At 44.5% G+C, this 12,386-nt stretch overlaps 1 protein-coding gene across 1 annotated transcript in view; it reads right to left on the bottom strand.

Annotated features, from left to right (window-relative positions):
• The window catches only part of WDFY4 (WDFY family member 4), a 294,420-nt gene that overhangs the window by 269,103 nt on the left and 12,931 nt on the right, over positions 1–12,386 (bottom strand). The window contains exon 2 of the mRNA XM_082637674.1: positions 5,831–6,081. Coding sequence (XP_082493800.1) covers positions 5,831–6,064 — 234 coding nt within the window. The 5' untranslated portion in view covers positions 6,065–6,081. The remainder of the gene's footprint in view (positions 1–5,830; positions 6,082–12,386) is intronic.

Raw genomic sequence — 12,386 nt, 5'->3', positions numbered from 1 at the left:
TTATTCCCACTTTACAGAAACAGAGGCTGAGCCATAGGGTAATCCTAGAGAACCAGTTAAGCAGCAGAGTAAAGAGCTGAGTTATCTCACACATACCCAAGTAGCACGTGCATGTCTAAGAAATGTATGGCTACCACCTGGAAACCAGCTATCACCTGGAAAGGTTAGTCTCTGGAGAGATAAAGTCAGTCCTTCTGGCTGGGAATTTCAGTGGTAACATTGTTTCCCTCCACAGGACTGATTTCATATCTGCTATGATATCTTCCTAACAAATTCCTGTGCCTCCTCCCTGCAGTGGCAAACCCCTCAAAGACCAATTTGAAGGCAGTTGACTCAGAGGCACCGAGATCATCTTTGAGCAGTGGGACTCCAGTAGGCATTCTGCAATAAAGCAAATCGGGCCACTGTGAGTTGAACAGTAATTGTACGCTCAGCCAGATTCTCCCAAGGCTCACACTCCTTCCTGGGACCATGATGGCTACTTCTGGAGGCCCCATTAACTCTTTCAGGCCACTGGGGTGCTGTTTGATGCACAGAGGCAATCATTTACTGAATGGTACCGTGGAGACCCCAAAGAGTTAAGGCAGCTTTTGAAAGGACCTAATTTTTTTTCCCAAACTGGGATTTTCATGCTGGGAGAATATTGCTCAATATTTTAAAAAACTTTTATTTACTTATATTCTCTAAACTGCACCATCATGCCTCGTGGCTGTCCCCTCACATGGAAGAAAGAGAAAGAAAATGATGCTCTGGTTTCCAGAGCATAAGGAAGACAGAAGCTCTAGGGGAGATGGGAGAAAACCCCAGAGAATTTGGTTAGTTTTCAAGTGTGACTGCAGTATTACTATTATTACTATTATTACTATTATTACTAGTATTTCTTCATTGCCTCAGAGTTTGGTGGTTTGGCCTTTAACTGAACTCAAAACATTTCAGAGACTTTACATGAGTTTCCGCTGATAATGTGACACAATTGATTCTCTCCTTTGTAAACAGAAAAAAAAAAAAGTGATGCATCAAAACTTTACTAACATAACACAAATATTCTTCCCCTGAGGAGGAAATAAACCATACTGCAGGCCCCACTCTGAAGTGGGTTAGAGTCAGGGATGGACAAGAAGGGGTATTTACCCTCACCATCCCCTCTGGATACCACACTTGGAAATAACTGTTGGTCATCCTTATTATTACATTTAATGTTACTTCTCTCTCTTCCATAGTCAGTTGGGTCCATGCTGGGTTTGTATGAGAATAATTGACCACACCCAATGGTATAAACTCTGTACCACTGGCCAGGCAGTTAGCCTAAGAATAGCTATACACACCTGTGTACATGCACATGTACACACACACACACAAATACACTCATCTCCAAGTACAACTGATTTAGTGTTAATTGCAATCCCTCCACACTAGGAAATAAATGGATTCCTGTCCATGTTACCTACTGTTCTGAATATCTATTGCTGAATAACAAACTGGACCCAAATTGAGTGGCTTAAAATAACAGCAATCATTTATTTTTCTCATGGATCTGCAATTTGGGCAGGGCTCAGCAGGAACAGCTTTTCTCTGCTTCACTCAGCTGGGGCAGCGAACAAGGGCTAAGAGATCCATTTGCAACATGGCACACTCACATGCTGGCAAGTTGTGCTGACTTTCAGCAGCAAGTGCAGCTGCAAGGTCAGTGGGTTTGGTTTCTCTCCACATAGGCTTTTACTCGGGGCTGCTTGGGCTTCCTCACAACATGGAAACAGGGTTCTAAGCATGAGTATTTCAAGTGACAGAGAGAGGCTACAAGTCTCTTGAGGCCTGAGCCCAGACATGTCATTTTTGCCCTATTCAGTTAGTCAAGTCATCACAAACCCATCCAGATTCAAGGGGAGGGGACATAGATGTCACCTCTTGAAGGGAGCAGTGTGAACCCATCCGCAGTATCTCTAATCTACCACATCCACAGATTCCCTTTTTTCCCATGTAGCCCCACCCCCCAGGTTGTCTGTCCCAGACAGTGAGGAATTTTACACTAATTTCTAAGGATGTCCTGTCTTGCTGCCTGCTTTCTCTCAAAGTACATATTCTAAGAACAACCTTCAACAACTACATCTGTAGCTCTAGTTTTCTCCATCTATTATTACCCAATATCTCTATGCAACGAGAGGACCCAAGTGGTCCCCTTTCCCCCAAAGCAAACTCAACTGAAGGCCAACAGGACCTACCCATGCTTGCTAGCAGAATGCCTTCTTCTCTTGGTGTAAGATCTTACGATAGGAAGGGTTCTAGAAAGACCAAAGCCCAAGGCTCTTGGCAGAGAAAGAGTAGCAGTCAATTGAATCCTTCCTGCAAGCACTGCTCTGCACTCTGGTTACTTCAGAGTGGTTACTCTGAAGTCATTGGCCTTGTCTGCAACATCCTGGAGTCAGCTATCCAAACAGCCCACGTGCAGGGGGTGGCATTCTTTTTGTATGAAAGGGGACATAGGTACGAGCCAGGCAAAGCCATTGCCCAGTGAGTCATGAGATAGGGAAAGAAACCAGATGTGCTCCGTTCTATGAACCTCAGCACTGCCCGAGGGAACGCAATGGTTAACAACACGAGCCTGGGTGGACTGCCCAGGTTAAGTTCCGCTCCCCACTAACAGCTGGCTGACCTTGGCCAAGTTATGCGGCATCTCTAAACCTCCCTTTCCTCATTTATAAAGCTGGGATAAAAACAAAAAACAAAAAACAAAAAAACCTGGGATAAAAATAGCACCTACTTCACAGGGTTATTATAAGGGCTTGTAAGCATGGAACAAAATGCCTGGCTTAGTTAGTTAGAGCTTGGTGAATATTACTACCTATCATCAGTGAAAGTAACCACTTGCCCTGGCTTTGACCTAGGAAAGGGAGTGATGGAGCTTGGTAGAGGAGGAGAGCCTGCAGATGCCAGTGAGAACTTCATTTCTGAGTCATCCCCTCAGGGCAGCTCCCTGCTGGGATTCCAGTGCCCTGAGACTTCTTATCACCAAGACAGCCACCAAAATGTTGAGTGGGTTTACTCCTTAACAACTGCAGTGTTTCTTCAACTTGGGAGGCAGTGGGGCTAGAAGTTACTATAGAACCAACCAAGCCCCTCTTTTGTGTTTGCCTCATAGTTGATGCAGATTTATGTATAAACGATGGCAGGATAAGGGAGAAGTTCATCCTCTGCTGTGTGTTTGGAGGAATCAGACGTTAATCGGCCACATGCCATGGGAGACGGCATGACTTTTTTTTTAAGTCCTGATATTTCTAAGGGGTTCTCTGCAGACAACCTTGAGGAGTTCTGTTTTATGGGTATAAAATTCAGAACAGAGTGGTTACAAGCTTGACTTCTAACACAGGGACTTGTATTCCAATGGCTGTCCTCAGTCTTCATCTACAGCTCAGATTTTATCTGCACTACAACCCCCCAAAAACCTCCCACCTTCCCCATGTTCCTTTCTGCCACCAGCTCTTAATTAAGAAGCCTGAGGGCTGTGGTTCTGGCAGGGTTTATTAGTCAGAACTTAATAAGAACAACAGGTTTGTAAACATATAGGACTTAATAAAAGATACAGATTTTAAGAAAATGATAAACAGCCTGTAATAATCTGCCTCTACAGGGTTCATCAGAGGTGGGCTCCAGGGATCCAAAACATAGCAGATTTTATCAGCAGTTTGGGGAATCATGGTGACAGGATCTCAAACTGCACATGTGCAGTCAGTTTCCAGGAGGTTGGTGGAAAGGTGATGGGGATCATGTCTGCTTTCCATGTGCTGTGGACTTTACAATCCTCATCTGATCTCACCCTCACCTTCTCCCAGCAAATTGGTATTGATTCCACTTTACAGATGAGGAAACTGAGGCTCAGTAATATTTAGTAGCTTGCTCAAGGATGCACAGCTAATAAGCAATGGAGTTGGGACTGGAGCCCTACTGTTTGACTCTAAAGCCCATGTATTCAGCAATAGGGCTATTGTTCCTCCTGTTACCAGGAAAGGATTTGGGAAACATGGACCTATACCAAGGTTCAGTTATAATAGGAACATCTTGCTATCCACGAGGTCAATGCCTACAGGGTCAGATAACATAAATGAGTGATATGGGTTGGGTGAAAGATATTAGGGAGTGGGGGACTAGGGTAAACTGAGAGACCAAGACCATCTTCTGTTTAAAAGAGGTGCCCCTAACCATCTCCATCCAATTATCGGTATTACAGCTACAAACATTTTCAAGAGAAATCTGAAGTCTAAGTCTCACCTGAAAAGTTTCCACTTTGAAAAAATGGCACTAATTCATTTTTAACCCCTACAAGCCAAACAGAACACATTCTGGGTGCTAGTCAGTTATCCTCTGCTCTGGACAGATGCAGGTAAAACCTCTATCTGTCTTCCTTACTTTCATAGCACCAGGCCCTAGAACAGAGTATAGGAGCTCAATAAATATTTGTACAACAAACGAATGAATTATCAAATCAACAATCTGGAGAGAGGCAAGGAAGTATCAAGCCCTGGCTCTCAGATGCAGAGTCCTTTCATCAGAGCTGGGGCTGCCCAGAGGGGTGGAAAAGATACAGTGCAATGGCTGGACCCCATATGCCTTCCCAGTGATTTGGGGGGGGGCAATGCTCACATTTTTCCTTTTATAAGGCAGATTTGATCTGAGAACTGGGTGAGACAAAGCTACCTCCCAGAAGCTGGGGTCATTAGAGCAGGGATGGCTGGGAAGGAGAAACCTGGCCCTCTCTCCTTATCTAGTTCCTCTTTTCCAGTATGTTCCCCATGCCCTAGTTATCCAATCTGTGAAATGGGATGGATGGAGTATCCGAATCTGAAATATGGAGAAAAACAATGAATTCACGAACAATAAGTTACTTGGCAATTTTTTACAGAAAGGCATGCTTAAGTATTCCATGCATCCTATAAATATGATCCCAAGAAAATTCTGAGTCATCTTTGGAAATCCTTAAGTATTCCTGGTTAATAAGTGAGATGAAACATATTAACAAAGGGGTTTCCCAGTAAAAACCTGCAAAGCCTCCATCTGTTCTAGTTTACTTTCAAATGTGAAAAGTATCTCATATTCTCTGTACTTTGAATGTAGGTACATGTTTTTTTAATAACAACTCAAAATCAATAGTCAAGCAAAAACTAAGTCCTCATAAAAAGATGCATTTCCAGCTCCACAATTAGACTTCAATATTTTCAGCTATAAGGCAGACCTCACTGGCAGGAGCTTTATTCCAAGACAATAAAGGAAATCCCTTGTACCCAAACTGTCACCAGCTGCCACTAGTCAGAGTGCCAGCCCAGTGGACAGGCTGAACTTCTCTTGTGTGTCTGCAACCAGGGGGGGGAGCACTGCTTTGCTGCTCCCATGGATTACACCTCAGTTTGCATTAGTGGCACAATTTATGTTCCGGCTCTCCCAGGCCCTGGTGTTGGCATTACTGGTGTTTGAGGTTACCAGCCACCCTGCCACTCACATGTCAGGACACAGGTGCCTTTCTAGCTCCCGAAGGTGCAGGTTTCTCCTCTGGCTCCCAAGCTGGGATTGAAAATATCATTGTTAAACAATATCATTTTTTTAAACTAAAGAGACAATGGTACTCAAGAGCCAACTGTCCATCCTCTCCAAGTCCATCCTCACCCTGGAGATGAGTCTTGCTTGCTACCTTTATTAAATACCACAACACTCTCCTCTAAGCAACCAGTCAGAGACCACTTGTGATGATATTAAAACTACTGACACCAACTTCCAGTCATCCCAGAAGTGTCCCCAGAGCGCTGTATCATCTTTCTAAAGTTTCAAAAATGAGAACACCAACCTTTAGGAATAGTGGGAGAAGATTCAACAGGCTCTTCTGATGTTCAGATGGGCTCCTGGGGGCCAACTGCTGGTATTCCAGAAACTTCCTTTCTAGCATCTCCCAGAGGGCAGTGGGGCCAGGGGTCTGCCCTCCTGGTGGGAAATCAGGCTGAGCAACATCAGGCTGGCCTTTATTTTCAGAACCTGGATCCTCAGCTCTGTCTTCAGCCTCTGAGACCTCTTTTGCCTCCATGCCTCAGCAGAGCAGATCTGAATTCAGAACAAGAAAGAAAAATGAACAGTCCTGTCACAACACTTTCTGATGAAACTGATTGTGGGACAAGGTACCATCCTCATTCAGTCCAGTTCCTGTTGCAGATGGTTCCTCTAAGAATCTGAAACTGACTAAAATAAGGAACACTTCTGAAAAAAGAGATTCCAATTTAGATGTGACTCATATTGACAATCTAACGTTTGCCAGGCACCATCCTGGGCTCTTTACACAGACTCTCTCACAAAAGAGATGGGTATTCCTATTTTTTCTATGTAAGTAAGGAAATTGACTGAACCGAAAGGCACCAGGGTAGTGAGACATCTAGTTGAAATGCAAGCCTTTAACATCAAAGGCTGTTTTTTGATTACCTGACACTGCTCCTCTTTAAAAAGACTGAGTAAATAGAATAGATGTGTAAATGTCCCACCAATATTTGTAGAGGCATGTAATTCTGTATCTTCTATTTTAACTTCCTTCTACCACATGAGATGAAAAGGATGTAAGTTCTTCATTCTCAGCAACATTTGCTTCACACTCAATATTTTCAGAGGAATTTGTCCTCAAAATGACTCTTTAAACCCCCAAGTTAGCTTAGAAGAACTTCTCTGTTAGTGCGCGCAAAAGTAACTGTGTACAAGCCGGGGACCCAGGGTCAGTAGGCGTGAGGATAGGGACGTACACCATGAAACTAGCCAAAGGCTGATTTACCAGATAGGTAACCTTGAGAAGGTACCTTTATTTGTGTCCTTGACTTTTCAATTGTCATACTCTGTAGCCATGTCAGGACTGACTCACAGAACAGCAAAGGTTTGCCTGTTGTTTTTTTGTCAGGAGTGCAAGAAACTCCCAGCAGGGACCAGAGAGTCCAGGTTCCCTGAAAGAAGCCTTCCCAGGCCATGATGTCACCACATAGGGGTCCATCCCGGCATCCTGCCAGCAACCGACAGCCACCAGTCAAGGGACAGCAAACAGACAGATGGACACGGAGGTGGGTCTCCCGGTGTTTTGCTCTGGGCTAAGCAGCTGTGGCTGGTGTGTCATGCTTTATTTTTAGCCCAAACACACACCCCTTGCAGGCTAGAATGGGAGTTAACTGAGGGTCACGTGGCCAGATGAGTCCTCCCTCTTTGGAACATTCTCACCCTTTAGGTACAAAACTCCATGAGTCCCTTGGCTCTTCTTCTATTACACATGCTTACTGCTCTCAGACTTCATTTGCAGAAGTCATTTTCTTATACAAAAGCCATGTATGTTCAGCATTGAAAATTGGGAAGAAAAAAAAATATCAGGAAGAATATCAAGGCCTATATCCAGAAAAATGACTGTTGATATTCAGGCTTTTATCTACGAATATACTGTTTAATAATATTGTTGAAGCAAACTTTTTATCTGTACTTTTGCTTTTTTTGGTTGGTTGTCTGGGACTTGGTGCGGGTTTATTTGTTTCCGTTTTGGGGTTGACCCTCAGGGACAGGTGGCGGGGTGCCTCACATTTCTCAGTCTCAGCATGGTCTCTTTCCTGACCAGGACCAGGTTCTTCTCCAGCACGGATGGTTTATTCATTCTTCCCTTGGCTCTTCATCCCCCAGTCCCGTCTTCCCCACCCCACCCAGCCCACCTGCCTGATAGCACAAGTCCTTATAAAACATGGCACAAGAACATGATTTCTGAAGGCATCATTTTAAGTTCCCCAAACGACCTTCTGCATCTTTTCTCAGCTTACTGTCTCACTCAACATTATGACCTCAGACCCAAGCACGTGGCTCTATATTTGTCAACCTCATTTCTTCTAACCGCTGCTCCGTGTTACACAGTGGGCATCACGTGCCTATTTGATTTGTTTGCTCCGCAGTAGATGGTTAGATTGCCTGAGACTTCTCAGACTGCCCTCCATCCTGTCCTGGACATTCCCATGGGACTCCCCTTATGGGGCTTCATGTGACTGGCTCTGGGTATAAACACCAGAGTGGCAGTGCTGAGTCAAGGGTGTATGTCTCTCAGTTCAACCAAGTACCATCAACTAAGATGCCTCCAGAAAGCTGGCACCAGGCCACACTCCCCCCACAGGTTCCTCTACCATCTTCTCTATACCCCTGCTTAACATCACCCTGCTTTCCTGATCAGATTGAAGTAAAGTGATCCCTCATTTTTTTTTTTTTTTTTTTTTTTTTTTGGCTGCATTGGGTCTTCGTTGCTGTGTGCAGGCTTTCTCTAGTTGCAGTGAGCAGGGGCTATTCTTCGTTGTGGTGCATGGGCTTCTCATTGCAGTGGCTTCTCTTGTTGCGGAGCACGGGCTCTAGGCACGCGGGCTTCAGTAGTTGTGGCACATGAGCTCAGTAGTTGTGGCTCGCGGGCTCTAGAGTGCAGGCTCAGTAGTTGTGGCGCACGAGCTTAGTTGCTCCATGGCATGTGGGATCTTCCCGGACCAGGGCTCAAACCCGTGTCCCCTGCATTGGCAGGCTGATTCTTAACCACTGCACCACCAGGGAAGTCCTGATCCCTCATTTTAATTTGCTTCTCTCTCACTTACTAATGAGTCTCAGCATCTCTTTATATGACTCATTGCCTTTTGGATTTCCTCTTCTGAAAAATGATTGCTCATAACCTTTGCTTATTTGTCCTTGCCTATCTTTTTCCTGTTGCTTTGAGAGAGTACGTTTTAGAAACTGATCCCTTGTTGCCTTTAAAAATCGCTAATATCTTCTCTCAATCCATTTTTTTCTCATAAATTAGTTCATAACTTTTTTTTATGTCACAGAAAAGTATTGTGACTATTTCCCATGTTGTTAAAGATCCTCCACATCTTCATGTTTAATGGTGTGTGGTGGCTGGAGAACCATGTTGATCCTTTATTTAACTAATCCCCTACATTTAGGCATTTAAGTCATTTCCAATGCTTCACTACTATAAACAACACTGTGATGATAGGCCTCATGTCTAAGCCTTTCCATATATTCATGATTAAATACCAGATTGCAATACATTCCTAAAAGGAAATAGCTTGGTCTAAAGAGAGGTAAAAATGTTAGGCTCTGGACACATATTTCCAAACAGCTTCTCCCAAAACACCTCATCAATGTACAGTCTTCTTATCAAGCATGTACCAGAGTCCACACTTCCTTAGTTACCATTTTTTAATTCTTGCTGATTTAATGGGTAAAAAGCAATGGCATCTAACAGGCACATGAGAAGATGCTCACCATCGCTAATCATCATGGAAATGCAAATCAAATCCACAAATGAGATATCACCTCACACCTGTCAGAATGGCTATCATCAAAAAGAACACAAATAACAAATGTTGGCCTGGATGTGGAGAAAAGTGAACCCTTGTAGACTGTTGGTGGAAATGTAAATTGCTGCAGCCACTGTGGAAAACAGTATGGAGGTTTCTCAAAAAACTAAAAATAGAACTACCTATGACCCAGCAATTCCACTCCTGGGTATATATCAAAAAAAAAAAAAAAAACCCACTAATTCGAAAAGATACATGCACCCCAATGTTCATAGCAGCATCATTTACAGTTGCCAAGATATGGAAGCAACCTAAGTGTCCATCAACAGATGAATGGATAAAGAAGATATATATATATACACAATGGAATACTACTCAGCCATAAATAAAGAATGAAATTTTGGCATTTGCAGCAACATGGATGGACTTAGAGGTAATTGTGCTGAGTGAAGTAAGTCAGACAGAAAAAGACAAATCCTGTATAATATTACTTATATGTAGAATCTAAAAAATAAATTAGTGAATATAACAAAAAAGAAGCAGACTCACAGATACAGAGAACAAACTAGTGGTTACCAGTGGGGACAGGAAGGAGGGAAGGGCAATATAGGGGTAGGAGAGTAAGAGATACAAACTATTAGGTATAAAATAAGCTACAAGGATATATTGTACAACACGGGAAAAATAGCCAATATTTTGTAAAAACTATAAATGGAGTATGACCTTTAAAAATTGTTAATCACTCTATTGTACACCTGAAACTTATATAATTAAAAAAATTTTTTAATTAGAAAAAAAAACAATGGCATCTTTGTTGTATCTCACTACGTATTTTGTTGGATGTGTTTCTGTCTGTCTGCTGCTCAGTGTCCTTCCAGACTCCCCACAACAGCTTTCTGGTTTCAGATAGGTGCCACATGTTCTCATTTCAAAAGTTTACTGTAGAAGATCTCAGCTATTCCCCGGCATTAATTACCCCTGAGAGCCACATATCCACTAAATGTTAGCTCTGTGCAAGAAGACCACTGCACCTTTATCAGGGGTTGGCACAGAGTAGATGCTCAATAAACTGTTACCATATACATGAATAAATGAATGAATGAACCTCTATACTGATGGCACCCATATCTCTCGCTGTATATAGCCCAGACTCCTCTTCTAAACAAGTTCTTTTTCTACTTGGATTCTCCCCAGACTCTGAAAGTCATTATGTCTCAGTCAGACCGACATTCCCATCATCAACAGAGCCAGCCCAAGTCCAGCACAGACATCCCAACACACAGGATGGTGGCTGGAGCCAAGCTAAGCTTGTTTCTATTACATAAAAGTCATTTTGGGGCTATACCAGCAGGTGCTACTAACCGATTCATTCAATAAAATGAATCAGAGGGCCTGCTAACACATCACGTTTCTAGGATAAGCAGGTGAGAAGACAAAGTGAGTGTTGGGTCACAAGACGCGAAAATGTGTTCCTAGGGAACACAGCTGGACACTCGGGAAATATCAGAGCCCCTCAGATCTCCTCTGAAGTTTAGAAGCCATGTTTACTGAAGTGAGACGCTTGAATCATGTTCCCTTGAAAAGACAGATTTTTGAAAAACAAGAATTTCTAACAAAATGGGATCCGTGAATCCCGTGGAGAAGTTGTATGACTCAGATGTCAAGCTGTGGCCATCCCCTCTCCTGTCCTTCTGTAGGCCTGCTTCGGTTTTGTTTGTAAAAGGAAGGACATGGGGAGTAGCCTCTCAGGGCTGCATAAAGAATGGCAAGAAGAAACCATTCTAATTCACTTGTTATCAAAAGTGTCTTCTTACCTCTGTAAACAGGTGCAGGCACCAGCACAGACTCTGGAGCCAGGCTGTTCCAGTTTGAATCCAATGGGCTTAGACCAAGTGACAAAACCTGTCCCAGCCTCAGTGTCCTCATTTGTGAAATGGGCTAATAATGGGACCCCTCAGGGAATAAAGTCAGTGCTCTGGGACAGCATTTATTGGAGCCTCCTTTGTACAGGCATTTACCTGCATCCCTTCACTTAATCTTCCTTCCATCCAGCAATGTCAAATCTATCAGCCTTTGTCTGCAGATGGTACTAAGGCTCGGAGCAGAGAAATGACCTGCCCAAGGTCCCATTGTGAGTCGGTAGCCAAAGCAGAGTCTACTCTGGGTCTGTAGACAGCACTGCACACCGGAGGCTGAACTCAAAAAAGGGCTTGCTTGGGGCCCAGGGAAGAGGGAGGGGCTTGGCCAGGTACCACACTAAAAGTGTTTTGGATAAGTAGAAGTTTGCGGAGGGGTGAAGGGAAAGATGGCCTTGGCAGGATGAGAGGTCTGGAGGCTGCTTGGGGTTCCAGGGGTCTCCAGGGAAAGACAAGGCCCTGCTCTGTGCCTGCAAGCTGTTTCCCAGTTTGGGTCAGGTTCAGGGCATGTGGCACGTAGCCCAGTTTAGTCATGGCTCCTCCGCATGCCCAACCAGGCCGACTAGAGGCCCTGCCTTTCTGCAGCCTGGACACAGCAGCGAGAGACAGGCAGCTGTGCAGGTACCTGCCCACTCACTCAGCCCCCAGGCGGAGGGGAGCTGCAGGCCAGAATGGGAGTCACAGGACTGGAGTCCCAGCTTGGCTGCTGTACTGCCTTAACCAAGTTACTTCCCCTCTCTGAGTCTAAGTTTCTTCTCATTGAAATGGCCCTGGTGATCTCAGTTCCACCCTCTGGGCTTTACACACTGACCACAGAAGAGATGCGGGCCAGTGAGTCAGTGTAGAATGGCTGGAGAGGTGTCTGAGTGGACTGAGAGCCTGTGGGTTGTGTGTGGTGAGGGGTGCGGGCCAGGTGCTCCCCTGTCTGAGCACTGTGCGCTGGGAGCCAGATGACAAGTCTGCAGTGACCTGAGAGGGGGCATTCCCTATGACCTCTGGGACACCGGGGCTGGAAGTGGCCATGCGGGCCCCCGGGGTTGGGGGTCACTGCCCATCCTCTCTCCCAACCCACCTATCCTGCACAGATCCATAGCATCATCCGAACTCTGCTTTGTAATATCTCAGAAGCAAAACATCCAGGCCATCCTGC

Source organism: Mesoplodon mirus (assembly GCF_964341445.2).
Source record: "Mesoplodon mirus genome assembly, chromosome: 2".
Taxonomy (NCBI): Eukaryota; Metazoa; Chordata; class Mammalia; order Artiodactyla; family Ziphiidae; genus Mesoplodon; species Mesoplodon mirus.
The sequence above is the reverse complement of the archived record's forward strand: the minus strand, read 5'-3'. Positions and strand labels throughout refer to the sequence as shown.